The following is a 26,149-nucleotide window of genomic DNA, read 5'->3' on the forward strand; positions in this document are numbered from 1 at the left end:
GCATGCCAGCCAAACAGCAAATCATGGCCCTCAAGATTTAATAATCTCTCTTGTGTCAAATTAATCCAATCACTTATACCTGCTAACGCAGCAGCTTCATAATATAATTTAAGATTAGGCATTTTAAGACCACCTCTTTCACGAGTATCCTGCATAATCTTAAGTTTAACTCGTGGCCTTTTCCCTGCCCAAACAAATTTATTGATACCTCTCAGCCATTCCTCCAAATTAGAATCTTTCTTAAGAACCGGTATCATTTGAAATAAAAATAAAAATTTAGGCAGGACATTCATTTTCACTGCTGCGATTCGCCCCAACAAAGACAATTGCAGTTTTTCCCAACTCTCCATTTCTTTTTGGATTTTTCCCCATAATTTTTCATAGTTATTTTTATATAATTTTGTATTAGAGGGCGACAAAAGCACCCCCAAATATTTGACCCTTTTAACAATCTCAAATCCAGTTAACCCTTCTAGAAGGGCCTTTTGCGATGCTGTCATATTTTTAGCCAGAATTTTAGTTTTTTGTACATTAACTTTAAATCCAGAAACCTTCCCATATTGCATAAATATAATAATTTATATGGGAGGACACGAAGTGGAATTCTGCAGAAGGGCGCCTTGTGCATCAGCAGCAGTCTTGGTATTAATGGAAATTGTATAGTATATTTTTGTCAAGGTCATGCTATCCTTGTTGTGGGCTCACAACAAATACAAGCTGTATTTCATCAATTTTTTTTTAATAAGCCACGGTGGCCTAGTTCTTGCAGGCCCTACTACGCCATAAACCATGATTGACAACCTACAGTGCCTACCAAAATCCAGTAAATTAGAATGTGTGTACTCCACGTAGAGTGCTTTTAAGTTGGAGGAAAATGTTTTTTCTTTTATGTTTCATCACCCTCTGGTGATGCAATTCCTCTTTCGAGGATGCATAAACAGTTATCTGACTCATATAATATTTGAGAGTAGAGGAATCCTCACTCTGGAAATATGATTCTGTCTCAGCTTTCAGACCAGGAAGTTCTCATTTTAAAAATTAAAGAACACATATTATTCAATGTACTAAAAACCTGCCTTCAGGATGGCCATTAAATTCAGTATAATAGTAATTCTCTGCCGTGAATAAATAAACTTCGAGCTTACAAAAATTTCTACAATCTTATTTTACAAGACCGCCATCTAGTGGACCTAGAGGGAGCTAACAATTTCCAAGAGCCTTCTGCCTTTCTGGAAAAAAGGTGGATTAATAGATCCATTGATCGATGGGTTGATTTCTCCTGGGGCCACCTGATTTAGGGATTGTAATTTTCATGGCGGCACCTAGCTGATCTTCCAATCTCAAAAATTAAGTGATATCAGAAGAATTTAGGAATCTTTTCAGAAATACAGAGGTATAATGGTAAAATGTGGACCCAGATTGTTGGGGGCAATTAAGCTGACTTTGTAATAATGCCGCTTGGGGTGTGTGTGAAAGCCCTAATAAGCAGGCATATAGATAGGGCTTGTAAGCCGCCCTGAGTCTTCAGAGAAGGGCGGGATATAAATGGAATTAAAATAAAATAAATAAATAAATAAATAAACTAGGCTGGAAACAAAAAAAGTCACCTAGAAAAAGACTTTGAACTGTTGTTCTAAATCTGTATGGACGTGAAAGTTTCATGAAATCATTGCATTTCTAATTCAACTTGATGGGGACTATTTTAACCTTTAGTCCTTGACTTATGACCAGTCACTTAGCAACCATTCAAAGTCACTAAGAACCCCCCCTCCAAAGGTACTTACAATGTGAATTCAAAGTTCTGATAGTCACTGCCCCCCCTCCCCAGCCCCCTGATCACATGACTGCATTCTGGGCACTTGGGAGCTGGCCTGTATTTATGACTGTTTGCATTTTTGAGATTTTTGCCAAAAAGGGCCCATAGCAAACAATGGGTTCACTTTATGACCATGGCCTTTTACAACCAAAAATGGTTGTAAAATCAAGCCGGTCACGTGGGTGACTCGCTTTACTTAACTTAAACTTAAAACCAGGATCCATTATGGTCATAAGCAAGGAATACATTCCAGTTGCTAAGCTCTGGAAGTTTCATCATTTGACCATGGGGATGCTGTAACAGTTGTAAGTGTGCAAACAGTCCTAATTCACATAGAACAGTCATTAAATGAACCGTTGTAAGTCAAGGACTGCCTGTACGTAGGTTTTCTGAATAGGTAATACGAGTTGCTTTAGAACAGGGGTCTTCCAACTTGGCCCTTTTATGACTTGTGGACTTCAACTCCCAGAATTCCTCAGCCAGGCATGCTGGCTGAGGAATTCTGGGAGTTGAAGTCCACAAGTCATAAAAGGGCCAAGTTGGAAGACCCCTGCTTTAGAAGCATCCAAAGAGGTCCAGAATGGATATGAGATGTTGAGAGATCTAATATTACACTTACAACTGAATATTTACTGTTCCATTCCTGCAGAAATACAGATGTACACACAGTGGCCTCACTTTTGAAACTCTACCTCAGAGAGTTGCCAGAGCCTGTGATCCCATATTCCAAATATGAAGAGTTTCTCTCCTGTGCCAAAATGCTCAGCAAAGAAAAGGAAGCGGTGAGTTTTTTTCTCTTCGTTTGGAATTGTGTTAGTACCCAGATCCCCTGAATGAATTTAGTTCCTAATTATTTGCATGGGTGCTGGATTTTATTTATTTATTTAACATATTCACACAGGGGCTGAATGAATTAGCAAAGCAAGTGAAGAATTTGCCACTCGTCAACTTTAATCTACTCAAGTACATTTGCAGGTAAGTCATCTTGACATCATCATCATCATCATCATCATAATGCTGTGCCCAATATATCATTAGACAGTCCAGTTGTTTCAGCCGTTTTATTAGGATAATTGCCGACTGGTTGATTTTTGTCTGAATCCTTATTACAAGTATGAGAGACTATATGGAGACTACAATCTCTTGAGAATTGCCTGTAAAGGTTGTAACCTCCAGTCCCATCACATCAGGAGAAGCTACGCTGAGGAAATCTAGCAATTCCTCCTTTAGACAATTCACTTCTATTTTGTATTTAGCAAGATGTAGTAATTTCTCAGTTTATGATTAGCTGCACTGGGGCAATGCTAGGATTTTTGGTCTGATGGTTTTCAGATAGGATTGTGGTTACCATCATCCATCACTAAAAATGATGGAAGTTATTATACAGTTCCTCCAGAAAGCAGCATTGTTTGCCCTAATCCTGACAAAACCCAAAAGTGTGTTATTGGACGAGCATGTGGTTGGAACATTGGACAACCATTTTTGCGCCAGTGCAATCACATTTGGGTTGGTTGTTTTGCCAGGAGTTATTTTTCTGCTTTTGGGGAGGGATAAAAATGATGGAGATCATTTTTGAGGGAGATGAGCAGTTCAGAAATATGATAAATACATGTTAACATACATACATACACACACACACACACACACACACACACACACACCAGGGACTTGTAACTAATGCCTTGTCTTTAGATATTATAATTGAAACTTATTCTAGATGTGTGTTCCATTGATTTCAGTGAGATGCATTAGTTAGGAATTGTCATAGATGTGGTTCATATATTGTGCTGTCATGACTTTGTGTGTGTGTGTGTGTGTGTGTGTGTGTGTATGTGTGTGTGTGTATAAGAATAAAATGCAAAACAAAGGATTGTGTACAAAAAAGAGAAGAAAACATAACCCAAACATCAAATAAATCTAACATTAAACATACAAAAAGATCTACCCCGTCTAGATGCTGGAAAGAAAATAAATTTTAAAAACCCAATAAAGTCTCCTGCCCTTACATAACAGGCCTACAAATAATCATAGAGTTTCTCATCCTTACTAAATGAGAAAGATATATAAACAAATATTTCAGATGAAGAGATATCTGTCTAATAATTGAATCAACCCAACATCTAATCATATTTTCTGACTAAGCCAGAATGATCTGGAATCATGCAACATAGTGAGCCCTAAATTGTGCTGTACAAAGTTCAGTGATTTGATTCATACAACATGCTAAGCCAAACAAAGCAAAATCATTAAATGGTTTATATGACCTCTTATAGCAAGCTCACTGGAATCAATAGAGTCAATAGAAGTCCCCATGGTTTTAATAAATCCATTTTATGTTTCAGTACATCTGGATTCAATCCAATATGAGGAAATATAGAGAAAACATGAATAGGTGGATGAGAATTTAAAGAACATGGTAAAGAACGGTACTTATTCTTCCTGGAGTCTAGCCAAAACTTCTAGTTTTTAACTTTCTTTCCTTTTGACTTTATATCCCCCACTTTTTATTTTCAAATTCAAGCAAGGAATTTTTCTATGGATTAAAATAGACAAAATATGATCAATTGCACCCAACTGCTGTTTAAAAGTTAACAGCAAATGAGAATCAGATCAACCCTTGGAGAACAAGGGAGGGTTTAATCTTCTATTCCTCCTCCAGGAATGATACAAGTATGTCTTTCTCCATTTCTTCACCAAAGACATTCTCTGTGTCTTTTCTCTACTTCCAATATAAAAGCAGCTCCAGAGAATAGTTCAAGATTGCAGCAGAGGCTGTGCAGCTTATCTTTTAAAAAAGAATTTATGTATGCAATTCCTAATTTTATTTCGCATGATACATCTGATGAGATTTTGTCATCATACGTGACTGAATTCTGGACTTTCGCTCTTCTCCTACCCTACCTACTTCTGGTTCCTTGCATGTCTGAGTAGATTTCTGGACGAAGTTCAATCCTATTCTGGAGTCAACAAAATGAGCGTGCAAAATCTTGCAACTGTCTTTGGACCCAACATCCTCCGGCCCAAAGTAGAAGATCCTTTGACAATCATGGAAGGTAAGTCGACGAGGATGAAAAGGATAATGCAAATTGTCCAAATTATATGACCTGTTTTGAAAGATTAAGATACAGTATAAAGTCTGTTATTTGGAAGAAGGATCTTTTCTCATGCTTAGTTAAATGCAGTGCTTTTTTTGTAAAAGAAAAAGGTGCTGGAACTCACACATGCCATACAACCCGCCTTGCCTACCCTACAAGGTTCCATCCAAAAAAGGTGCCGGAACTCCGTTCTGAGCGTTCTATGACAAAAAAAGCCCTGGTTAAATGCATAGAAATTATCTGAAACCAATGCCGGATGTTTACGTTTTTGCTAGGTGGCATGGCCAAATTGTAAAAAAATACCCAATACTGAACTTTAAGGATCCCTCCTGCGCACTGGAAAAACAGCTAAATATCACAGAATATAACTAATTTCAGAATTTGACCTTTCGCAGACAAGAAGGATTTAAACCCAATCATCCATACATTCCAATTTCTGAGCCTGTCTAAATGCTGTAGAGATTGAAATAAACATAACGGACTCCAGATATAGTAATTGCGTAAATACTGAAGGAGCCACTCAAACATCATTTATAGAACACGTTAGAAGCAGCGTGAAGAACTGTTCCTAGAGAAAAAAGTTTATACGTCATTGTACCCAGAGGTGAGGTAATGCAGAGTTCCCCAACCTTTCCATTTTTGCAGATTGGCAGTGGAGGGGAGGAGAGAGAGGATAGTTCCATGTGAGCAGCGGGCAAGCTCGCTGTGATGACCCAGGGCCCCGCACGGAGGCATAGCAGTCGGATGGCGAGAGAAACAGTCCTTTAATAACTGCCAGTGTTCCCCAAAAGCTCCTGCATATGCTGGCAAGCCTTCAACCAAAGCACACACCAACGTTCCTTTCAGCTGCCTCTGGCTGAAGGCAATTTCAAGACAGCCCGAAAAGTATACAATATCCTCAAGGCCAGACTGATAACAAGAACACAAAACAGAGACTTCATGAGTCCTTTTAAATCTCAGCTTGCCTGCAGTCTGCAAGGAGAGACTGAGAAATGCAGTCTGCGGTTGTAAAGCAGGAAATCAGCCGGTCCGGTATTCAAGGTGTCCAGGTTAAACAAAGACAAGAGCACAATTGACAACTGTCCCAAGATACCACGTTTGCTCCCGCCAAATGCCCCACCCCCACAGCGTCTCCTTAAATCTCAATCCCCAGGTGTGCCTCGTGGAGTGGGGCGGGACGCTCTCCTCCCAAGCTATTAAGCCTGCCTACGTTGTTCTCCCCCCCCTCCCTGCTCTCCTTGCTCTGGGATCAGGTGGGGGTGGGGCTTGCTCCTCGCCTGAACTCTGCCTCCCCTGTTCCAAACCTGAAGGGGCCTGGCCTGCCTCACCCTGTTCTTCCCCACAGTCCTCCGAAGCCACAGACACCTCCTCCTGGGCCTCAACAGGGCCCTGCTCCGGCTCCCTCTCCTCCTAGGATTCAGGCTTGGACAGAGGCATGACACTGGCCCAAATGGAGCGGGCGTGCATGCGCTCACCCGCTACTCAAGCAAATGGGGATGCGTAGGTGCGCTCGCCCACCACCTCTGTGGCCCAGTTCTGAACAGCTCAAAGCCTGGTAATGGGCCGTGGCATGGGAGTTGGGGACTCCTTATGTAATGGTATCTGGGAATGACCTTGGGAGATAGGAGGCAAAGCACGGAGTTGCCAACTGGTGGGTAAAAGATATCTCAGCCCAGTGAAGGAGGAAGGCTGTGGAAAATATGTTAGAAGGGACATCCCCTAGTTTTCTAGAGAGTAAAATGAAAGGAGTAGAGAAATAACTCAAGCGTACTGTTTCAAGAGGCAAGTGGACTTTGTTTTTTTCTTCTTGAAGATGTTTTTGCTTCTCATCCAAGAAGCTTTTCATCGGTTCCACCTTCAAGGAAAAACAAAGTCCACCTGCCTTTGAGACAACCATGACCTGGATGACTGAGAATCTCCATAGATGAGTGGAAAATTACTCTCAGCCGTATAAGATTCTGCCAGTATAATCTTATTATAAAGATAGATCTGGTACTTCTGATTGGGCTCTTGTCTGGACTAGTTCACAGGGCTAACAGGTAGTCCACATAGATAATCTCATTTACTAGGTGCTATTTAAATCATCCCTGGGACGCGGTGGCTCAGTGGGTTAGGACGCTGAGCTTGTTGATCAGAAGATCAGCAGTTTGGCGGGTCGGATCCCGAGTGCCGCGTAACAGAGTGAGCACCTGTTACTCGTCCCAGCTTCTGCCAACCTAGCAGTTCGAAAGCACGTAAAAATGCAAGTAGAAAAATAGGGACCACTACGGTGGGAAGGTAACAGCGTTCCGTGTGCCTTTGGCGTCTAGTCATGCCGGCCACATGACCATGGAGACGTCCTCGGACAAGCACTAGCTCTTCGGCTTTGAAACGGAGATGAGCACCGGCCCCTAGAGTGGGAAACGACTAGCACGCATGTGCGGGGGAACCTTTACCTTTATTTAAATCATCCAGACAGTAATAAAATATGGCAACAAAAGCCATTAAAATGATCTCCTCTTCCTCCATTTCTTTACAATTATGGAATTCAATGCCATACAGTGAATACCAATGGATAACAGGAGGGATAAAATTATTGTCCTTCTGGTCTTGTCTTTTTTTTACTGTTACATAACCATTTCCAACTCAAGGGATCTGTGGACACCATTGGAAAAACTAGATCTGAGTTGGCAGAACGCAGGTCTGCAATATCCTGTACATTGTTGGTAATTTAGAATACTGGGGAAAAGGTTTTACATTTCAGTGGCTTGACAATACTAATATTAATGAGCTTGTCCATTGCTTTATGCTATTAGAATGATAAATACACAAACATAAATATAAATGCATGGAAGGCTCAGAGATAGATTTTTGTTTGGAAGAATTGTGAACCCAATTGAGTTCTGGCAGACCACATAAATTGGTAGTCTTAGAATTAATTCTAAATTAGTATGTAAGACCAGGCGCATGAAAATTAATTTTACAGTGGAACCAATGCTGGAGGGACGTGGTAGACTCTGTTTTGCTAGATGAGTTCAAGCAGGCACATTTGAGAGGAATGTAAATTGTTGCACCGAAAAAAATAGTTGGATCTAGTGGTCTAAATGATCTTTTCAAACTCTGTGCTTTTATTCCAAGTTTAATTGATCTCTGGATTCTAGTTAAAAATCAGAATCCATCCTACATGCCTAAAGACTCCCCAGCCCTCAATTAGATAAGCCGCTAACGTTCTTGTTACAATATTAAAATCTAATTATGAAAGTGAAAGCATTCCCGTTGCTTCAAAAAGATCCAGATCTAAGTTAATCTAACATCTTAGATTAAAGTAGCATAAAGAAATGGGCGTATCTATCTTGTGCCTACAGATGTTCAGATGGCCAATCTGAGAAGGCAGATGATTGCGCAATTCATGTGAGAAGAAAGAGTTCAGTTAGCATCTTTGCAAGCTTTCTGTTTTCCTTTTATCTGATCCACATTTGACAAAAAAAGGGGGGGAGGGCATCCATCTTAGTAGCTAAATCTAGCTGGTGAATTTTTGAAACTCAGTTCTTTTTACAGCTGCCCAAGAGTAATTTCCACTAAAAGAAGCACAGGTCACATCTGAGTAGTTGTGCCTAGAATGACCCTGTTAATGTGTTCTGGCATTTGGTGTAGGTAAGCAGGCTGGTCATGATTGCTTTTTGGAAAGTGGGGACATTAATCAACGTCTCCACTTAGTGAAACAGGCTGAGTGGCGAATTGGACCCTCACTTTACCAAAACAGCTAAGATACACAGTTTTCCAGAGTAACTGCTGCTCAGCCTGGATGTTTTATTCTGAACTGAGACTCAGTGTGAGAGGCATACAACTTACAACCATCCATTTAGTGACCATTCAAACTTACAACAGCACTGGAAAAAGTGCCTCATGACTGGTAAACAACCGTTGCAGCATCTCCTTAGCCACCTGATCCAAATTTGGTAACTGGTTCATGTTTATGACAGTTGCAGTGACCTGCAGTCATGTGATCCCTTTTGGGACCTTTTGACAAGCCAAGGGTCATGGTTCCGAAAGATGAGACCAAAAAAAAAAAGAAAAGAAAAAGAACTCCAAGGCAAAAAGAATTTCCTTAGAGAACATATTTATTTGGCTACATAATATTGGCACGTTCAAAAGTGAACCCAAAACTGAAACACCCCCCCCCCAATGGTTACAAAGTTACACTTCCCACCCAAGCAATGTGTCATAAATCACATTCCCCAATTAACTACTTGTGTGGGCTTTCTAACGGAAACTACAGCCCGCCAAAATGCAGTTAGCAGTGACCTTGGTTCCCACGGAACAATTTACTGTTATGTCTAAGATAAAACACTCGCCCCCCTCCCAAACGAAAACAAAGGGAAAATGGCTTCAGCTGATTTTGTTTTTAGAGTTGACACAAAGTTAATGATTCGCTTAACAACCATGTTACTAACTTAACAACTGCAGTGATTCACTTAACAAACTGTGGCAAGAAAGGTTGTAAAAGTCACTTAACAACTGTTCTGCTTAACAATAAAAATTTGGACTCAATTGTGGCCATAAGTCTACTTGTACATTGCATTATTAGTACAGGACATTATCCTTATGTGATCCCATCCCTGTGTGAGCTGCACAGTTTACTGGTTGGTTTCCAGGAGCAATTCAGTTCATGTTGGTTACCACCTTTAAAACCCTGCATGGCATAGACCAGGGTTAGGCAACCTTGGCTCTTTTATCACTCGTGGACTTCAACTCCCAAATTCTTGAGCCAGCCATGCTGAGGAGAAAGGGAGAGTTTCCAAGCTGAGCCATGCTGGCTCAGGAATTCTGGGAGCTGAAGTCCACCAGTCCTAAAAGAGCCAAGGTTGCCTGCCCCTGGCATAGACCATTTACCTCTGTCTATTTCTGTACTCTGGATCCCATCTATGTACCAATGTCATCTTATGGGACCCAAGGTTGCAGCACCTACTTTTTGGATGACATCCTTGCAGAGATTCATATGGCTGAGACACTGAGGGTGTTCCATAAAAATTACACAAAATCTGGTTGTTCTTCCAGGCTTTGGGTTAAGATGGTCACGTAGCCCTTTCTAATCAGTTTCATTTCATCTTATTTAAAAATGGGTGTTTGTTCTTCTGATCAGACATTTTCGTTTCATACGCATTGCTTCCTCTTTTATTTGTAAGCTCTCCAGCATCATTTAGGAGTCGGGAGAGGGGGAGGGGGGTGTAGAAATGCAAATAAATAAATAAATAAATATTTGACTCTTAACATTTATCAGGCTCATGCTGTAAAAAAAATTGAACATTTGCTTATACGATAAAAAAATTTTGAAAATAGGCTTTAAAACAGCCACCCGAAAACCGCCACCCTCATTTTATTTCTAGAAATATGGAAGAAGGTGGAAAGGATTGTGAAGTGCTAGATGCCATGTTCCACATGAAAGCTCCATAAATTTTAAAACAAAGAAGCCATGCTGTTTGACTTCCAGGAGTGTCTGAAGAAAGGAGACTGGCAATCCATTACCTGCATCTGGAATTCACTTTGATTTATAGTACTTGCAGCATATTCTCTACTCAGGGATAGGGGTGTGCACTAGAGGCTGTTCCAAGCTTCATTCCAGAGTGTTTATTTATGTTGATATTAGATTAATTTTACAGGTCTTTTCATTATAAGGTGCTGTTGCAGTCAGCAAAATTAGATTTGTAGAAATAGGAGCCAGGGAGCTTCATCCTCTTCCTCCTGAAGACTTCTGTGGTGGGCCTCCTGTATGGCAGGTGACCCTCCAGCCATCTGGTGAAGTTCAAAAATTCTAATTAGACCATTCATCTCTCTGCTCTGTGTGGCTTTGCTCCCACGGTGCTGTCCCAGAGTTCCCTAAGGGTTGTTTAGTTTCTTGTTTTGTTCTGGTGTGGAAAATGAACTTTTTCCCATACTGTGGAATCCACAGTGGGTCACGTTGTATGGCCTAAACAGGGATGTGAGAAGAATAGAGTTTGTCCTGTGAAGTATGGACTTCGATCTTTGACTGCATTGTTTTGTTTTGTTTTTAACCCCATTTATATCCCGCCCTTCTCCGAAGACTCAGGGCGGCTTACAATTTAAAGCACAAATCAATGTGCTTAGCAATTGTCTTACAGTCTTCACAATTCTAAACCAGTGGGACTAATTTCAGTGACGGGTCTGAGAATTTTAGTCCAATTCATATTTGTATACTGTATAGTTAGAGCAGACATGTCAAACACAAGGCCCGGGGGCCGGATCCGGCCCGCGAAGTGGTTTCATGTAGCCCCCGAAGCCATCCTGGAAACAGTGAGGGAATGGCCCCCGCTGCCTTGGCCCTGGCCCAGAGACCCTCCTTCTGCCAGAGACCCCCAGATCTGTCCCACTCCTGCCCAGGCCCTCATAGGCACCTTTGATGCCAATGATGTAGAGCTGGCCATGCCCACCCAGTAGGCCATATGCACTCCAGCCACGCCCACCCAGTAGGCCACGCCCACCCTGGCCATACCCACCCAGCCCCCCGAGGGCAACCACAATGCTGATGTGGCCCTCAATGAAATTGAGTTTGACACCCCTGAGTTAGAGCAAGTGTGGCATTAGTAGAATGGAAACATAGCAGAGAGAGAAAAAGAGAGAGAGAGCAGAAGCCACACATGGATTGTCCTCATAGCTACATAGTTCTAAAGACGATTGGAGGAATGTTTGAGTGAGGCACCAACCTGGATTGGGTTGGACTTCATTTTACTCCTGGATTTGGACCTGTTTCGGCTTTGTTCCTGGAGGAACAGGCTGTGCCGGTTTTGCTTGTCTTGCCAGCAGTACTTACCAGATCGGCCATGCTTGCCACACCTGTGGGCTTGGTGGTGGTGGTTGAGACCACCACCCCTCTATATGCTCCACCAAACCTCTTTGGTGGAGGTTTGTCAGCAGCTGTGTTGGGGGATGACAGAGGGGCTTGGAGAACCCCCTGCAGGTGTGTATAAACTGTAGAGATTGATTTTTATTTTGCAAATTATGGAATCACAGATCAGAACGAGAGCAGAAGGGACTCAAGTCCAGCTGTTCTGAAGCTCTATATGTCATCTTTTAACTAGCCTGTATAACGGCATATCCTGCATCAGGTTTCATGCTGTTTTCCCACTTAATGTAAGCAACTGAGCAATTCATAGGCAAGTGAAGCATGTCAACAATATTTAGTTCTTGTCACTTGTTCTTCAATGCCCTCAGCATACAGCCTTGGCTTCGTCTCCAGATAAAGCAAAAGAAGTCTGCCAGCCCTTAAAAATCTATCCATCTATCCTATCTTTTAAAAGAATGTAATAAACTCTGTTTAAAGAGATAATGGCTGTCTCGATTCAACTTCACACTCACTGCCTCCTACCCAATTACAGGAAAACATTCACTGTGAGACTAAGACGGACTGTCAAACTTCATTTACTGCTGGAATTAGATAGTGATCAGCTCTTTTCCTAGGTGGTTTTCTTGTTAAAGTGGGATGGATGGAGAGAGAGAGAGAGAGAGAGAGACAGAGAGAGAGACAGGGAGACAGAGAGACAGAGAGAGAGAGAGACAGAGACAGAGAGAGACAGAGAGAGGAAAAAACCTTTTTTGGGCAAAGATTATTTTATGTAATATAAACATCATTGGTGCTTTCATGAATGAAGGCAAATATACATATCCTAGGATAATGTTGCAGGATCCAATCTGGGTTGGTCATTGGAATCAGAGATTTAGTTTTCTGAGCTTTCAGACTTGTGCTGGAGCCCAGCCTCAGGGAACTTCTCTCTCACTCAGCATTTTGATGAGAGAGACGTTCTCTGAGGATGGCCTTCAGTATGAGTCCGAAAGCTTTAGTCCAAAAGACTAAACCTCTGGTCCTGGTGACCAACCCAGATTGGATCCTGCATCATTGGTGCTTTGCCCATGACAAATATGGATTGCAAGAACGTTCTAGATGAGAAAGCCTCCTTTTTTCCATTGGAAAATAAACCCACCACAAGATGTTGAATCTCATGCAAAGATAACCTTGGATGCAAAGCAGTGACAGGATTCAGCCAGTTCTCACCACTTCGACAGAACCGGTAGCTAATTCTTTGTTGCCCAGGCCCAGAATGGACTTCCGGAAGCGGCATCCACACAGAGAACCGGTTGTTCACATATTTGAATCCCACCACTGATGCAAAGTATATGCAAACGTAGCATTTCTTTTTTCAAAAGTTATGGCATGCTTAACCTTGATTTGTTTGTGTTATTTTCTATTAGGTACCGTTGTGGTCCAGCAATTAATGTCCATGATGATAAGTGAACATGAGCTATTGTTTCCCAAGGATGCAGATTCTCAAAGTGGACAGGAGGTTTGCAATAACAACAATGAGATCCAAAAGAAAGTGATCATTGGTCAGCTCCAGAACAGAGAGAATAATAATACTAAGGAGTCATCACCAGTAAGGCACTGTTCATGGGACAAGCCTGAGTCTCCTCAAAGAACCATGGTGGACAATGGGTCTCCTACAGCTCAGCCTGGAAGCAAATCTAATAGTCCAAGGAACAGCATTCACAAACTGGACATGACTAGGAGTCCACCCCTTACAGTGAAAAAAAATCCAGCATTTAATAAAGGCAGCGGCATAGTCACCAATGGGTCCTTCAGTAGTTCTGTAGAGAGTCAAGAGAAAACGTCACCATCTCTCCCCAATGGTACCTTGCAGAGCAGAAGAACATCTTCTCTGAAAGGGCCAGTAACCAAAATGGGTACGCACAGTGTACCCAACGGAGGGGTACGAATGGGTATTTCCAGCACTGATGCCCACAGCAACTCTTTGAACAGCCGTTGCCAGAGCTGGATGCCTAATGGGTACGTGACCTTGAGGGACAACAAGCAAAAGGAGCCTGTGAGTGACTCAGGCCAACATAACAGACTGTCTACTTATGACAACGTGCACCAACAGTTCTCAGCAGTGAATGCTGAAGATAAGCAGAGTGTTGACAGTGCAACTTGGTCCACGTCCTCTTGTGAAATATCCCTTCCGGAACATTCCAACTCCTGCCGATCGTCCACCACCACGTGTCCTGAACAAGACTTTTACGGGAGCAATTTTGAAGACCCGGTTTTAGACGAGCCCCAACAGGACAATCTCCTGAACGCGGCCGAGTGTGAGAGCAAAGTGGACCGGAGAAGCGTTGGAGGCCGAAGCAGCAGGGCTACTAGCAGCAGTGACAACAGTGAAACCTTTGTGAACAACACAGGCAATCACAGTGCTTTGCACAGCCTTGTTTCCAGCTTGAAGCAGGAAATGACGAAGCAAAAACTGGAGTATGAAACGAGGATAAAAAGGTAAGAGTTCAGCGGAAGATATTTCTGAAGCCAAGGGATATGCTGGTTGGGGATGATGAGAAATGGACTCCATTTCTGGTATGAAACAATTTAGGGAAGATTGACTTACGAGGTAGAGATGGAGGTACAAAAATCCCTGACAGGGATTCATACCTGGAGGCAAAGGAATCGTTCACTGGGTTAGATTCCAACTTCAATTTCAACCAGACTGGTAGATCGTTCTTATACCAAGTGAACTTATACTGAGACCATTGGTCCACCTAGATCAGGGGCCCAAAATCTCCACATCATTCCCTAAAAAACCTCAGCTTCAACCCGAGTCCTTCCAAAACTTGCCAGCAAATTGTAATTTTTAATGGTCATATGGAGAAAGCTATTAAATATATAGTGAATTAAATTAAGGTGACACAATTTACAGTCAACTGCATCAAATTCAGTTTTTAAGAGTGTGGCCCTGACTCAACACAAAAGACTAAATGTGTCCCTAAGTCCCTCTTCCAGGTTGCATCATCTAGGCCAGAGGTCCCCCAACCTTTTGGGCACCAGGGACCAGTTACCTGGAGAGAGGTTTTTACCGCAGACCGGAGGGGGTGTGGTTTTGTGTGCTGCCTTCATCCCTCAGATGGGGCTTTGCTTGTTTGTGCGGCCCGGTTGCTGGCATGCCACAGTCTGATACCAGTCCACAGACTGGGGGTTGGGGACCCCTGATCTAGGTCACATAGATCTAGTCCCACAATTTGTAGAACATAAATCAGTACTGCCAACCATCAGCCCCCTCTTCAAAGAAAATGGATGGTTTAGAAATATGAAAAAGGTTTTCAATAATTCTTACTGTCTTTCATTGAATTAAATCTACATTAATACTATGATGTGTAGCCAAAGCTACCTTCTCCAATTGCCCTGTGGTATGATAGCATTCACAGGTAAGGGTTGCAAATGTAGCTTTTATATGACAGTGCTGTAGTCACACATTTAGCCATGATATTCCTCTGTTTAACATCAAGCAATTCAAAATTGTTTTGAATACAGGCAATTTAATTTGAGTTGTGTGTATTTCTTCCTGATCAAAGAGGGGGAATGCCAAGATATTATTTACTACAGATAGCCTTTGCTTAATGACCATAATTGAAGCTAGCCACTTTGTCACTAAATAACCACATCACGTGACCGCACTAGATTTACAATGTCACTTCCACTTCGGTCATTAAGCAAATGACCCCTAGTCGTTAAGCAAGACGTGCTATTGCAACTTGTGATTTCACTGCTGACTTCTCCGTTGACTTTGCTTCTGAGAAGCCAACTATGAAATGTATAAATTGGGATCATGTGATCACAGTGTGCTCTGACAGTCGTAAGTGCGAGGACATAAAGTCACTTTTTCAGTGCCGCTGTAACTTCCAACAGTTTCGAAACAAGGCGCTTGTTAAGCAAGAACTACCTGTGGTCAGGTGAGTTAAAATTGTGGCACATGGTCCTTTCAGATAGGTGGAAGAGGGGAAATCATTTAAATTATACATGCCATGACAAAGCATTGCATGAACAAAGAGACAAGGGCGTGGGGGGGGGAAGGTCAGCCTTTAGCTTAATTTATCTCTTAGGGCAGAGGTAGGCAACCTTGGCTCTTTTATGACTCATGGACTTCAACTCCCAGAATTCCTGAGCCAGCCAAGGTTGCCTATCCCTGTCTTAGGGGATTATGTACCACTCACATCTTCCACTCTGCCTCCAAGTAATCTAAAATACTAATGAATATCACAATTTATTTTGTTGGATGCCATGGGACAGAGCCGAAGACCCTTGGAAAAGGAAATGAATTTTCAGAGCAGGACTAGATGGAAAAAGTCTCTCTCTAAAGATTGCTGCTTCAGATTCATAGCAAGGTTTTAATGAGCTGGGGGGGAGGAGGCTTTGATTTATTTATGGAAAATTGCAGATGAGCCTCATAAATGACTTTTAACATTTCAGTCATGAGATGGTTCTGTGTACTGTAAAGCTGGGGCCAGTAAAGAGGCAGATTTTAAAACAAAATAATAAATAGAAATGGCATTGTGAGGCGGGCTTGCAGTTCTGGCTGTGTTGAGTTTCCCAAACGTCTGCCATCTAGAGAATGTAATTTCTGGTCTTGGTAACAATAGATTTCCATTGTCACGTGCAATCCTCTCTACAGTAGAGGAAGATAAGACAGGGAAGAGTGGTTCCTTTTGGTTCTAAAGGAAATAATTCAACCACAGAGGTAGCTTTTGATGAGGTTGCAAACAAGATCCTCAGTAAGGAACAGCAGTTCCAGTTCCATATTGATTGGGTTCATACCTTATGGTAATTCATCGTTTGTTTTAAACCCAGTTTGTTGCCCAAACTGCACAGGTTAGATTCATCTACTGAATTAAACCACAGTTTGGTTTTGGCTTACCATGGCAAGTGAACCCAACAGAATAGAATAGAATAGAATAGAATAGAATAGAATAGAATAGAGTAGAATAGAATAGAATAGAATAGAATAGAATAGAATAGAATAGAATAGAATAGAATAGAATAGAATAGAATAGAATAGAATAGAATAGAATAGAATAGAATAGAATAGAATAGAATAGAATAGAATAGAATAGAATATATGGAATGGAATGGAATGGATAGAATAGAATAGAATAGAATAGAATAGAATAGAATAGAATAGAATAGAATAGAATAGAATAGAATAGAATAGAATAGAATAGAATAGAATAGAATAGAATAGAATGGACTTTGTAGGCAGTGGTGGGATTCAAATGTGTTCATACCTTATGGTAATTCATCGTTTGTTTTAAACCCAGTTTGTTGCTCAAACTGCACAGGTTAGATTCATCTACTGAATTAAACCACAGTTTGGTTTTGGCTTACCATGGCAAGTGAACCCAACAGAATAGAATAGAATAGAATATATGGAATAGAATAGAATAGAATAGAATAGAATAGAATAGAATAGAATAGAATAGAATAGAATAGAATAGAATAGAATAGAATAGAATAGAATAGAATAGAATAGAATAGAATAGAATAGAATAGAATAGAATAGAATAGAATAGAATAGAATAGAATAGAATAGAATAGAATAGAATAGAATAGAATATATGGAATGGAATAGAATGGAATGGATAGAATAGAATAGAATAGAATAGAATAGAATAGAATAGAATAGAATAGAATAGAATAGAATAGAATAGAATAGAATAGAATAGAATAGAATAGAATAGAATAGAATAGATGGAAGGGACTTTGTAGGCAGTGGTGGGATTCAAATGTGTGAACAACCTGTTCTCTGTGTGGATGTCGCTTCCGGAAGTCCATTCTGGGCCAGGGCAACAAAACATTAGCTACCGATTCTACCGAAGTGGTACGAACCGGCTGAATCCCACCACTGCTTGTAGGTCATCTAGTCCAACCCCCTGCACAAGCAGGAGACCCTAGACCATTTCTGACAGATGGCAGTCCAGTCTCTTCTTGAAAGCTTCCAGTGATGAAGCTCCCACAACTGCTGGAGGCAATCTGTTCCATTGATTGATTGATTGTTCTCACTGTCAGGAAATTTCTCCTTATTTCCAGGTTGAATCTCTCCTTGATCAGTTTCCATCCATTATACCTTGTCTGGCCTTTGGGGGCTTTGGAAAATAGGTCGATCCCCTCCCCTCTGTGGCAGTCCCTCAAATATTGCAACGCTGCTACCATGTCTCCCCTGGTCCTTGATTTAGTTTTTTGAAAAGAAAGATGACATTCAGTAAGTTCTCTCCAGCATCCATTTGCTCAGCTCTTCAGAGTTTTGAAGGTCAAGCAATCTTTGCTACGAATGTATTCATTGCACTTAACTTTCCAATGGGATACTCATTCACACATCCATTCACACATTGTTGAACCACTGTCAAGTCTGAAAGACTTTGCAGCAAGAGGCTTTCTCTTCATCCTGACTCTTCTGGACTCCAGGTGCAACAGAAGATTGCCTGTTTATGTCAGGGATAGGCAACATTTGAAATTTTAAGGCTATATCATGGGTATATTCACAAAATGATGTCAGGACAAGGTGATGAGATCACTTCTCATCTGCAGTATTCTTTACCCAGGTAAGGTGTTCTCCATAACCCAATTTTCTTTTTCCATAATAATTCTGTTTTATTATTCATAATCCTTTTCTTTTTCTCCTCCATTAATTTCTATCACTGTTTTCATTACCACTGGTGATGGTTTCCATAACTCAGAACAGGCCATCCAAGCATATATATTTTTTTGCATCTACACTCCAGGTACCTTCCTTGAAACAGTGTCATCCGATGGGACCTAGGAAGCCTCCCTTCTCTGTGATGGTGCTTACCTGCATCCAATGAGATTCAGACTGCCCTGACCCTGTTAGCCTTTAGGACAGGGGTCTTCAAACTTGGCCCTTTTGTGACTTGTGGACTTCAACTCCCAGAATTCCTCAGCCAGCGTGCCTGGCTGAGGAATTCTGGGAGTTGAAGTCCACAAGTCATAAAAGGGCCAAGTTTGAAGACTCCTGCTTTAAGATCTGCCCTTGAGTGTTGGTGTCAGGATGTTGATGAATTTCTCCTCCAAGTGTAATACTGTATATGTGGGTGTGTCCAAATGAGTGTTTTGTTCTGATTGTTGGTTGTTTTATTTGTTGTGTACTGCCTGGAATTAGTTCTTGTGAGTTTGGCCTTTAAATCAAGCAAGCAAGCATAAAGGGAGCTATACCTCATGTCATCAAGTTGAGGATGACTCCCTAAATGTCCAAAGCTCTTAGAATCAGCTGTGATCTACTTTGTGAGGAACGTGACTGTTCATCTACTTGCCTCATGTTTGGCATTGCTTCAAGATACAATGCACACCCTGTCTCCAGGTGATTTGATTACTATTGTATAGCTCAGTGATCTTGTTGTGTTGGGTTCTTCAGCTAAGCACAAACTTTCTATCGTCACTGGAAAAGCCTCAGATTGTCATTTTCCTTAGTGTTTCCAGTTACTGTCACATAGTACAAGAGAATTTTCTATTCTCTTGGGGTTATTTTGATTTGGATTTAAGGATCTTTAAGGCAGTTGCCACCTCCTTGTGATTGGCAAGCCACATATGCTTTAACCGTAGGCAAGGGGACAAAGCTTCATGTGGAATGCCCTCTTATTCTATATAAAATAGTAAAGATGGGATAAAGATCTAATGCCAGCCCTTTGGAATCAATTACCGGTTGACTTCCGGATGGCTCCCGACCTTTGCTCTTTCCGCCGGGATCTGAAAACCTATTTATTTGAACAGGCCAGCCTGGTTTAAGGGTTTGGGGTATTTTAATTATTTATTGTTAGGGCTTAATTAATTTAATTTCATTTTAACTTTTGTATGTAAAGCTTTTAATGCCCTGTACACCGCCCTGAGTCCTTCGGGAGAGAGGGCGGTATAGAAATTCAATTATAAATAAATGAATAAATAAATAAAGACATAAAAATATTAAAGATTTGTATCCTGAACGTAGCCTGGCTGTGTTTGAGAATCATGTAATTTCTCTAGTCTCCTTCCAGTTACTACTTGTGTTTTTAGCTTGGGCTGGAGATTTTATCAAAGATAAATACTAAAGTATAATTAATGAAAGGTAAGCTTTATAGTTTGGTTCCATGTTTCTTTTCATTCTTTTTTTTACACCTGAGCATCTGTGTTTCTTCTAACATCCTGGCAGTAATCTAGATGGGAAAAGAAACTTTCTGGTGGATTTTGGATGGTCAAATCCTATTCAACTACAAAGAGGAATTGATTTTTTCTTTGTTGGTATCTGGTTAATTGTGAACATGTTGATATGGATCACACATTGTTACATCATGATCATACAATAGAGGAACTATGCCTTCTTCATAATCAGTATATGAATTGTGTACATGAGCTTTCGGGAGACATATTTTGCATAGATATTTTATTTATTTATTTTATTTTATTTATTTATTACATTTTTATACCGCCCTTCTCCCGAAGGATTTTATTTTATATATTTTATTATATAATGAGGGCTGGTCTCTTCTGAGCTGAGCAGTAGAAGAATTGTTTCAATGCATACAATTTTGTCTATAAATATTTATAAGAATGAAACACCTGCACAGCATAAGACCTTAGCATAAATATTTTAAAAAGAAGTGCTGAGTCAGTATAATTTTAAAAAAAACTGGCCTACAATAAACGTGTTTATTTATGCCTTGTTAAGCATACAAATATTCAGCACATAGGTAGAACTCACTCCTATATTCTGAAGTCTAGTCAAGTCTGCAATTGATGGGCAGTTAGTGACAAAACTGTGACATACTTCCTGCACTAAATAATGACGTTGGTGGGCTTCCAGGTTTTCCGTTCCCCATAACATGAAAGAAAAAAAAGCACTCCTGTGATCTGTGAAATACTTGTTCATAAGATGCTTCGTTTCAAGTAATGCAATAATTTTTTCAGGCTAATCATTAAAATGGCAGCTGCAATAAGATTGAGCCTAACATAATAGTAAAAAAATGTATGCACTCCTGTAAGGATTTGCTACTGACCTGGTTTGCATCAATTTCCTCTTTACTATCTTTGCGTAAGAGTTTTTTTTAAAAGTAAACTTGCTATTATCGCTGAATATCTGATTTAATAATGTTGGACTAGTTTATGTCAGGACAATTGCTTTATGAGCTTGGTCATAAGTAATAAATATCTGATGGTCACCTTTCCAGTGTGAGAAGAAGAAATCTAATTATCTGGGGGCATCAACGTCTTGCTTATAAATAAACATTTTTATTCTGGGTAGGTGTTTATAGCTACAGCATCAGAAAGTGGTGTTCAGAAATAGAAAAAGAATATTAGTTGCTACTCTTTCAGTGCATAAATTAACAGAAAGACAGGCAAAATAGTTAAGTACACAAAACATTTTCAACTAAAGGGTTTTATTGGCAAAAGTGCTTTTGTCAGCCCCTTTCATAGCTACCACCAATTCTGATTAATGGATGCTGGAGTTTTGTGCCCATGTTGTTCAATAACCCTTATGCAGTCATCAGTGAAAGCTTTTCTTCTTTCCTTAGACATAGAACATAGAATAAGAGGATTGGAAGGGACCTTGGAGGCCTTCTAGTCCAATCCCTGGCCCATGGCAGGAGATGTTATACCATTCCAGACAAACGATTGTCCAGTTTCGTCTTGAAAACCTCCAGTAATGGAGCACTCGGAGCTTCTGGAGTCAAGTCATTCCCTTGATTAATTGTTCTCACTGTCAGGAAATTTCTCCTTAGTTCTAGGATGCTTCTCTCCTTGATTAGTTTCCATCCGTTGCTTCTTGTCCTGCCTTCAGGTGATTTGGAGAATAGCTTGACTCCCTCATCTTTGGGGCAGCTTCCCAAGTACTGGAGGACAGCTATCATATCAACCCTAGTTCTTCTCTTCATTAGACTAGACATACCTAATTCCTTCAATCATTTCTCATTTCCTTCCTTCCTTCCTTCCTTCCTTCCTTCCTTCCTTCCTTCCTTCCTTCCTTCCTTCCTTCCTTCCTTCCTTCCTTCCTTCCTTCCTTCTTAAAACAACTTTAATTTTGATCGAACAAGTTAAAGGGTTTGCTATTTTAATACATACCCTATCAGAAATGACCATGTCAAGTTTAAAATAGATAATTGAGAATGGAACGTGTAAACTGTGGCACCTACCATCTGTAGTATGACAGATAAGTGGCTACTAATTTATGGTAGAAAAACCATACCAATAAAATATTTGTGAAGTAATAGAAGTAGGCTTGACTGAATTTAAAGTTTTTAATCTGCTCATCTTTCCATTTAGAACTTTTTTCTTCACATGCCCATGGTTATTTGAGAATCTGTTTATTTTAAGTTTGAATTAAAATTGTTTGTATTTTACGCCATTTCCTTAAATATAGTGATTTGACATTGATACTATTTCATTGGAACTGTCTTCTCCATATGCTCCAGTTTTATACATTAGATTCACAAAGGCACACATTTTTCTGCAGCCTTTAAAAAACATTCTTTTTAATTACCAAACTCCACTTGAAAACATGTACAAATTTCAGTTTTTTTGTTGGCTTGCAAACCAATAGTACCACAGCATTAGTTAAATTCACAAATGCAAATCAAACAGCTTTCTCAAATCCACATATTGGAATACTCGACTTATTCACGAGCCTTTGCAAATATTTTTATTAAAGTTATATATTGCTGAATCTTTATAGACGTCAAATCCTTACAAACAATTAAACCATGCTGTAAATAAAATATCCATGATTATAAGTAAATGCCTTTCAATCCAAATCATGAGAGAGATCATGTAAGAATTAATTTAAGAAATTTATCTTACTAGCTGCCCATTAGCTATAGCCTTGAAAATCCATTTTAGGATCTTTGCCTGAATGATATAATTATATGCCACAGGTTTTCTGACTATTTATAATACCCAAAAGATGCTCAAAAGCAAATAAAAGAATGCAGTTAATTTTTATTAAAACTATCCTAACAAGAAAACGTACAGCAAGACATTTTGAGATTCCGGTGTCATAAGGAGCAAGGATTAAAAATAAAATAAATCAAAATCAAAATACCTAAAAGAAACAAAGAAAATAGACTTGAATAAAAACACGAAGCACAACAAGCCATAACCTTTTCATTTATAATCTGTAAGCCACTGAGAGTCGCCTTATAGGGGAGATGGGTGGCATAAAAATTTAATAAATAAATACAAATTTTTATATTGCTTTGCATTCAATTGTATATGGTCCAGAGATTTTACAGAATTGGGTGGCCCTCTGAAATTCACTAACTGACTAATTAACAATAACCTTTTACAAGGAAAGACAAGGTCAGGGAATTGATTACCATAAAGGAAAACAGGAACAGGGAAAGTTGGGAGATGAATAAAAGAGAGTATTTGTAGCTCGGGGCTGAACTGTGAGGTCCTTGGGCTCTCTGAGCTTGGCTGTTTTCTTGCAGATGTTTCATTACTCAACTAGGTAACATTATCAGTGCTAGCCTCTTGTATATAACCAGAGACCAAACCCTAATCTCTTCTAGCACTGATGATATTAACTAGGATAATTAAACATCTGCAAGAAAACAACTAAGCTCAGAGAACACCAAGGAGCTCACAACGCTAGGAGAATTGGTAGGCTGTGCAGGATCAGTGAGATGAATCAATTTGACCTTAAACAGAGTCAACAGAGATAGGATAGATTTATATTCCTAGGAAGACACCAAAGTAGAGTCAAACAAGTGGGCAGATTCTGCAGACGGTCTCTCTCTGCTTATATACCAAGGTAGCAAACAGATCTGTTCAAGTAATCTTCCCCTTTTGCCTTATCTGTCTCTACTTTCCATTCCCAGCCTTGAACAGCGGAATCTCTCGCTAGAGACCGAAATGATGAACCTCCACGACGAATTGGAGCAAGAGAAGAAGAAGTTTACCATGGTCGAAATAAAAATGCGCAATGCTGAGCGGGCCAAAGAAGATGCGGAGAAACGGAACGACATGTTGCAGAAAGAGATGGAGCAGTTTTTCTCAACGTTTGGGGAATTGACAGTTGAGCCGCGTAGGACAGAACGAGGAAACACCATATGGATCCAGTGAGGGCTGTTCCTGCTGCTCAACAAGACTGTGGGATTCTGGGAAGAGGATGGCTGTGATATTTTGTTGCATTGTTTCTCAGCCTTGGCGACTTGAAGATGCGTGGACTTCAACTCCCAGAATTTCCCCAGCCAGATTTGCTGGCTGAGGAATTCTGGGAGTTGAAGTCCACGCATCTTCAAGTCACCAAGGTTGAGAAACACTGTTTTATTGTAACAGGTGACTGGTCACCTGACTGAGGCTAGCACTCAATGTAATGTTATGAGACCTCCAGAGACTCTACATGACTGCATCAACCAACCTTTTCTCTGCAAGTTGCTTTCTCAATTGAGAAATCCCTACTCCGCTATCCATCATCATGCTACTGTTAAGTGTTACAACAGGCTTTGGGCTTAATAGATTTTAAATAGGTTATGTGGGGTGGGGGGGTACGATAGAAAGAGGCAAAAGATTATTTTAATGCAAGTCTTATATTTAAACTGTCAAATGTTAACTTCATTGCAATCAAGCTTTTCTCCCTTGCACTTAACATAGTAAGCTATTTTTGGCCTTGTGTTATAATCAGCTAATTTTGTATATTACTTCCCCCCCTTCTGTTGCCCCGTCATTGCAGAATTAATTATATAATATATATAATATATGTATATTTATACACACACACCGTCACACACAAGTCTGTGTCTTTGCGTGTGTATATATATAAAATGTTAGCTATTAAAACAAGAGAAAAAGTATTGTGTGATTGTGCTGTTTATGCCAACTTTGTTGCCCATGACCAAAAAGGAAAAAAAAACCCAGAAGGAATTGTAAATAATTTTATAAATATATAACATGAGCATTGATTATGTTTGTTTTATTTTCGCCTTTTTTTCTTTGTGTTTCTAACTGTCAGTCCTGACCTGACCTGTGCACTTACATCTTCAAAAGTCTCTCCTATGGGTCACTGCATTATATCTGCAAGATCCAAACATTAATTATACACATAATTTGCACTGGAATTCTGGGAGTGGTTTTGAAGTGGGTGACCTATATCATAATCCTGACAAAAATCTGATCATTAACCAACTGACTGACTCTCAGAAAAAGGAAACAGCCATTCACCATGTTGTAATAGAGCTAATAAAAAATACTCCTTGACTTATGACCACAATTGAGCCCAACATTTCTTTTGCTAAGCAAGACAGTTGTTGAGTGAGTTTTGCCCCATTTTACAACATGTTAAGTGAACCACTGCAGTTGTTAAGTTAGTAGCATGTTTGTTAAGTGAATCTGGCTTCCCCATTGACTTTGATTGTCAGAAGGTCGCAAAAGATGATCACATAACTCCGGGAAGTTGCAACTGTCATAAATATGAGCCATCTGCCAAGCATCCAAATTTTGATCACGTCACAAGAGGAGGGGATGGGAACCTTATCTGTGCTGACAAATATGGATGTGTGTGTGTGTGTTTGTGTGTGTAGGTAGATAGGTAGGTAGGTAGATAGACGGATGGATACTTGTGTGTCCTGGGCTGTTGAAGGTTCAAGAGAAGACATGGAAACCTTACTTGTGCTGACAAATACGGATATATGTGTGTGTGTATGTGTGTGTGTATAGATAGCTATAGATAGATAGATAGAGAGAGAGAGATGATAGATGATGATGATAGATAGATAGACAGACAGACAGAAACTTGTGTGCCCTAGGCTGTTGAAGGGTCAAGAGAAGGGATGGGAACCTTATCTGTGCTGACAAATGTGTGTGTGTGTGTGTGTGTGTGTGTGTGTGTGTGTGTGTCAATAGATAGATAGATGATAGAGAGAGAGAGAGAGAGAGAGATGATAGAGAGATAGAAAACTTGTGTGCCCTGGGCTGTTGAAGGTTCAAGAGAAGGGATGGGAACCTTATCTGTGCTGACAAATATGGATATATATAAGGCATAAAGTCTCTTCTCCCCACCTATGCAGCAATCTTCGTGTCCCCAATCATTTCTAGATTTGTATCTCTCCTCCGTACATCACAATGTTAACAGCAGCTGCTGCCACTTTTTTGAAAGCCCCACTTTCAGTCTTGGGAGCCCCTCAGACAGGGTGTCCATGTGTAACTCTCTTGCTCACTCACTTGCTCTGTGTGTGTTTGTATGTGTGTTTATATGTGTGTTAAAAAATCAAGGGGGCAATAACCATGCAACTGAAGCCCCATTCCTTTTTTATCTGCATTGTGACACATTAAAAAGAGCAGGCATTTGGACGATTGTTGCCACCTTCCTTGACTTTTTTGACATGTGAAATACAAACACATTCCTCACTGCCATAAACCAACAAGTCAGTCTTCCCTGCTTTTCTATTAAAG

The 26,149-nt window shown here is 40.3% G+C and overlaps 1 protein-coding gene across 2 annotated transcripts in view; it reads left to right on the top strand.

Moving 5' to 3' along the window:
• Nucleotides 1-23,894, top strand: part of ARHGAP24 (Rho GTPase activating protein 24) — a 446,454-nt gene extending 422,560 nt beyond the window's left edge. For both annotated transcript variants that reach the window (XM_081332696.1, XM_081332697.1), the window contains 5 exons: nucleotides 2,466-2,598; nucleotides 2,718-2,791; nucleotides 4,748-4,869; nucleotides 13,156-14,227; nucleotides 23,578-23,894. In XM_081332696.1, the coding sequence (XP_081188822.1) occupies nucleotides 2,466-2,598; nucleotides 2,718-2,791; nucleotides 4,748-4,869; nucleotides 13,156-14,227; nucleotides 23,578-23,821 (1,645 nt within the window). In that variant the 3' untranslated portion in view covers nucleotides 23,822-23,894. The remainder of the gene's footprint in view (nucleotides 1-2,465; nucleotides 2,599-2,717; nucleotides 2,792-4,747; nucleotides 4,870-13,155; nucleotides 14,228-23,577) is intronic.
• Nucleotides 23,895-26,149: the final 2,255 nt, after the last annotated feature.

The sequence above is a fragment of the Vipera berus genome (genome assembly GCF_964194415.1).
Source record: "Vipera berus genome assembly, chromosome: 7".
Taxonomy (NCBI): Eukaryota; Metazoa; Chordata; class Lepidosauria; order Squamata; family Viperidae; genus Vipera; species Vipera berus.